Here is a 6,000-nt window from a genome sequence, read left to right on the forward strand (position 1 = left end):
ATTGCCGATTTTTGACCCTACTCGCGTTTTCAAAGGCACTAAACTGGAGAAATAGTAGGCAAACGTTCCTGATCTTCTGATTTTAAGTTTTCTGCCAGTGCACAAAGCCAAAATAAAAAGTGCACTATAGAGAGTGCAGGTATAGAGATAGATGACAATAAAAAAAGTGTAACGTTACCAAAAAATTCTGCAGGTAACATTCTCTTTGTAACGATTTATAAGAGTGATAATTAACGTACCTTGTCAATAAACCATTGTATCCATTCCTGAGCAGTAGAACTCATAGTTTGAAAAGATCCGTTGATGTTATTCATTAAAGCACAGTAGAAAACGTTCAAGTTATGTAAGAAAATCAAGAAGTTATTCACAAAATTTAACATTTTTCCGCAATGAAATACCACTCCGATACCATAGATAGAATTCAATTATTTGATATGTTCAACCCTTATTGAAATATCATCAGTAAAAACAGTTTTTATATGCATGAAATCCGCAAACCGCATGGAATTCTATCGACCAATATATGTACCAAAACCGTTATCGTAACCGCGCCTGTCGACAAACCGCGTAATACTGACTGTAAGGATACAAATGACCAAAACAAACCAAACAAATTATATATTTTAGCTATGTCCGCTTGCAACCATATTTCATCCATTCCTCGAGCAAGAACACCTATTAGGGTGCCGGTACCAATGGTTGTAATGTACCAGTAGATTGGACTATGGAATAAAACGTACATTTTTTGATAAAAACGACATGTGCTATTTTTGGTGGATAGATCGTCTCTAGTTTAGTCGATTTGCCAAATTTCAGCTTTTTATTTCATCAAAAAGTCATATAAATAATTAAGTTTACGCAAAAAATTTGCTCCCTTGCACCAATAGTTGCCGTCGTGTTCCAGTAGTGGATCAACGGCTGGAAGCAGTTTTTAAAATGGATGTATAAAAATGAAGAAAAGTCCCAGAGATGTTCTTAATGCTTCATTCGAAAGATATTAGTTGCTGTTCGAAGGGAAAAATGTTAAACCTGTGTAAAAATTTGCCTTTTTGTTTAAAATTCCTTGTATAATTCCCAAACGTCTACTACTGGAGCACTAGCGCAACTACTGGAACACGTGTACCAATAGTGGCTCAAGCGATTTTATGTTAAAAAAATAGTTTTATCACTCTTTTTATATTTTTCCCATATAGTAGAGGTTGAAATCTTTCTGTTGACGCCAAAAGATCTCTGCTAAGGCTTTTCGTTATTTTGTTATGATTTTTTATAGCTTAGGTAGTCCACTAATGGCACCGGCACCCTACACGCTTTGCATTTCTTCCATGTATGATTTGCATGGCTGAGCCCAGTAGTGACACTTAGAATGACTCCTGTGGAATAGCTCATGTTCAACGCAACTACTAAAGAAGCCATATAGTTGAAGCAACTAGCAAACCTTTGAGGACATTGCTCGCCCACCTACACTGGCTAGCGTATATTTCCGACAAAAAAAAAGAAAACAAGAGAAAATGCGATATTGATATACTCCACTGCACTGTGACGTCACGCATCAATTTTGACAGGTACTGGTCCTGTTGTTTACAGTTTGGACTTAGTACTTTTTTCGAATCATTCTTAATTTCGTGAAAGTTTGCTGCGAGGAGAGGTCAAATCCACTGCAGATACCCACGGATCGTATTATTCTATCTTCCTACCGTGGAAAATCGTCACCATCAGCATGCTGGTGATAGAAATGCGAAGATGAAAAAATGATGGAAAAAACGACTAAGTCCGAAACGTAAACAACAGGACCAGCAGCTGTCAAATAAGTGAGGTTAGGCTCGTCATATGCAGTGCTCTATACGAAGCATTAGCGCAGGCAAACAGACCCAATACTTGAATTTATGTCATCGTAAAACAAAATAGCGCTCAATTATTAGCGTATTTGCTCAAAAAGACTAGTTCCTGGATCACCAAAATCAGTATTTTAGGACATTAGCGTAACTTGACCTTAATGTAAGGGAGAGCTTGACCCCATTCGATCGCAAAATTCATACTTAGCTTGAAAGTTTAAATTTTTCAGTGGGATAGGGCTAAATTATTTATCAAGTCACCCCCTACTTGGGGGGGGTCTATTTTACCAGCCGGAGGGGGGCGTAGACCCCCCTGGTCTTTTGTTAGTAATCAAAAAAATTTATCCCATAAATGTCCACGTGCTCGAAGGACGACCCGTACTATGTTTTAAATTGATAATCGTGCTAGCTGTTATGTCTGCTTGTCTGTGATAATGGTTCAACAAACTGGCGTATTGAAGCGTGTTGCGAATATTCGATCATAACAGTTTTAACTTATTCTATAGATGTTTTGATAGATATGGGTTAGTAGCACCTAATGAGGCTGTCCCCTTCCTCTTCTTCTGCGCTCGAACATTTCTGCAATTGAAACCCCTCTTCATTTTATTTATTCAGTAAACATCCTAACTAAAGATGTACCGAATATTCGGGCCGAATATCTCGATTATTTTGATTTTGCGAATATTCGGTATGCCGAATAAAAAACTCTGTTGTTCAGCCGAATAGGCCGAATAGTAACCGAATAATAACAAAATAAACTAAATTGCAATAAAACATTATGTTTTACACGAAGCAAAGTTTAAAAAAATCAAATGATTTATTCAAGTGATTAAGCATCATTTTTTTATAGATTCAATAAATGGAATTTAAAGCCAAATATTTAAAACTGTGAGTTTTTTTTTCATTCTCTGGCATTACGGTGCTGTAAGCATATCAATCTCTAATAAATACTGCAGGGTAAGGTCAAAGACAAAATAAAGACCTCCATGTCCCTTGCAGTTGCCCAAAATTTTATGGCGCATAAGGTAATAGAGCAAAATCTAGAATGCCGTGAAAAGTGTACTGCGATCTGTCAAACTAAGGTACCTTTTGCAAGTATCTCATTTTTCGATATGTTAGCGATAAATACAGATCAAGTTCGTTCTTTATTAAGCGCTTCAGTGGTTCTTTATTACTTTATTAAGCGCTTCAGTGTTGAAAACACTTCCAGAACTCAAATAAGGAATCAGCGATGTATTGACGAAGTTTCTTAAAAACAATATGAAGTGGATCAGAAGTGCCAGATATACATTACAGCCCTTTAATTTTTGTACATCTGAATTACTATTTTTGTATTTTTTTCTAACGATCTCAAAAGTTCAAAAAGATTCTATAACATTCCCCAGAAACCATTCCCCAGAATGAACCATTCCCCAGAATCTCATTCCCCAGAATGTAACATTCCTCAGAAAACCATTCCCCAGAAAGCTATATGAATATCCATTTTTTTTTTAATTTTTGCTTTGCGTGAGTCACTTTTGTGACAGGCTAAGGTCTGATGTGACAGAACAAATATGTAGGTAGGGGGGTAGGGGGCATAATGAACACACGGGGCGAAATGAACACCCCCTTACTCTCTGGGAATATGCATACAGTCGACTCTCCACATCTCGATGTTCTACATCTTGATATCTCTCCCTAAAGCCTTGATTACACAGTGCGCGCAATGCACGAACGTTCGCTCGAACATATTCGTTCAAAGTTCGCGCGAACTGTTCGAGGTTTTGTACGGACGAACTGTTCGTCTATATATTACATAGTTCGAACAAACACGTAAGTTCAAGTTCCATGACTGATGGTCGTAGCAACCTGTAGCAACCAATGTGTTAATTGTTTGTCAAAATGTCGCAACTGCTGTTGCTGTTATTGGAGTATATTGTTAACAAATGTTTTCCCTCAACTAATCCTTCTTTATTTTTAGGTATGAATTCAAATTCTCCGATGAATGCCTTCATAGGCCCTTCCAAAAAGGAATGCAAGTATTTTCAGAATTGCCTTAATGAATGACGCAATAATAATGTCAAGGAAGTCCTTTGGAAATTTCGTTCGGAACTCGGAAATTGCATGGTTTTTAGAAATTCCTCCAGGATATCGTATATTGAACTTGCAGCGATTCCTTCCAAAACCCAGTTACAGACTTCATGCTAAATTTCTCCTGCGTTTTCGTCAAGATTGTTTCCAAAAAGTTTTGCTGTGATTTTACATATATTATTTGAATCAATCCAACAAATCCTCCATAAATTCACTCTGTAAATCTTCAAGACATAAATCAAAACTATTTTCCGGTTTTTCAACATTCTTTGTCAGTTACTTCTAGAAGATACCTCACGAATCCGTCCTTATATTTCAAGGCCATCGTCTAAAAAACTGTGAAAAACTTCATTGAACGTTTGTAGAGATGTATACGGGAATATTTATGTAAATTTCGGAAGTATCCTGTGCATTTCTCAGATACATAAAAGTTTGTAATCTGAAGAAAAGTTACACAAATATATACAGTGCTGTTCTGAATAATAGCAGCGCATGTCGATTTTCATACAAAATGCTCAACTTTGACATGATGTAGTTTTGTTCCCTTTCAAGCAATCGAGTTGAAATTTTCTCCACAGAACTACAAATATATGCCCAATTTTGTTAACACAAAATTTCAAAATTTTCTAAGCCCCTGCCAGAAAGTGAGATACTAGGTGAAATTGTTCGAAAAAATAGCAGTTTTAAAAATTTGAACTTCGGCTTGACATTATAGTTTTAAATTGTATATCACTTACCATTGGAACAATCTTCTCCTACTTATCAAACCTACACCTAAACCGAAAATGTTTAAAATATTTGTAGAAGAAAAATTTTAAAATGAAAAACTGCTATTTTTTCGAAAAATTTCACCTAGTGTCTCACTTTTCGGCAGGGGCTCAGAAAAAACTGAAATTTTGTAGTTACAAAATTGATCATATTTGTAGTTCTGTGGAGAAAATTTCAGCTCGATTGCTTGAAAGGGAACAAAACTACAGCATGTCAAAGTTGAGCATTTTGTATGAAAATCGACATGCGCTGCTATTATTCAGAACAGCACTGTGAATACTAGGTACTGCTACATCGCATTCCTTCAGAATTATCTTGGTAGATCTACAAATATTTCAAGAGTTTCCTTCATTGCTCTAATATTTCTCATAATTATCCTAGAGTAGACTACCTGGCTTTTAACCAAAAATATCCACTTTTTTAGAATGTCACTTTTTTGAGGACTCGGTTTGGAATGGAATAGAATTTTCAAAATTGAATTCAATATGATTAAATTTCTTTTTTAATGTATTTAAAAAACTAATGGAGCATTGCTGATCCAGATTATTTGAGGAATCCTTAAAAAAAAAAAATCATTAATCGGACAGGATCCGGCATTAATTTTAGGATTTATAAAAGCAGATTTTTTTTTCTCATTTGAAATCGACAACATTTTCATTAAAAAGTGTCCACTATATATTATTCTTTTCAATAGGGAGCAGAACAACTTCTTCTGAACAATCTGAAGTTTCGATCATTACGATGACGGATTTTTCAACGTTAAAATATTACGAAATTAATTAAGAAAACTTTCTTAGAGAACTTTTTTGCGAAAATTTGGCAACAAATATTTTTACGGAAAAATCTACTAGTGTTTCCTGAAAGCCAATATAAATTCTTCATTTCATAAATATTTACTGCAATTCCTTAATCATTGTTTCTTTTCATTCGCTAAAGATTTTTAATATCTTCTCGAGATTCCTCAAAGATTTCCTTGGACACATAAGCGATGAATTTTCTTGAGATTCTATCAAGAATTTCTTCATGAATTATTTTAATTTATAGTTTCAGTGAATTTGTAATTCATTGCTCTAGAAAATTTCCACCGTGTTTTTTTTTCAAAAATGTTAACACATGTATTTCAGAGAATTTTACAGGACAGGTGTTCTTACACCAGGATCAGTTCTAGAATAAAGTTTTACTGATAAATTTTACTAATTTAAGCTCACCTCGTATGTAGCTTCCAAACGAAATCGAGGTTGGAGGGGTTATTCTCTGTAAGAATTGTAGAAAGGACCCATAATGAGAGTTAGAGTTATACTAGTAGCTATTTGTTGAAAAAACACTGGGA

The 6,000-nt window shown here is 35.1% G+C and overlaps 1 protein-coding gene across 1 annotated transcript in view; it reads right to left on the minus strand.

Moving 5' to 3' along the window:
• The window catches only part of LOC5571129, a 389,395-nt gene extending 388,750 nt beyond the window's left edge, over positions 1-645 (minus strand). The window contains exon 1 of the mRNA XM_021843403.1: positions 240-645. Coding sequence (XP_021699095.1) covers positions 240-380 — 141 coding nt within the window. The 5' untranslated portion in view covers positions 381-645. The remainder of the gene's footprint in view (positions 1-239) is intronic.
• Between the last annotated feature and the right edge of the window lie 5,355 nt (positions 646-6,000).

Source organism: Aedes aegypti, chromosome 2 (genome assembly GCF_002204515.2).
Source record: "Aedes aegypti strain LVP_AGWG chromosome 2, AaegL5.0 Primary Assembly, whole genome shotgun sequence".
Classification (NCBI taxonomy): Eukaryota; Metazoa; Arthropoda; class Insecta; order Diptera; family Culicidae; genus Aedes; species Aedes aegypti.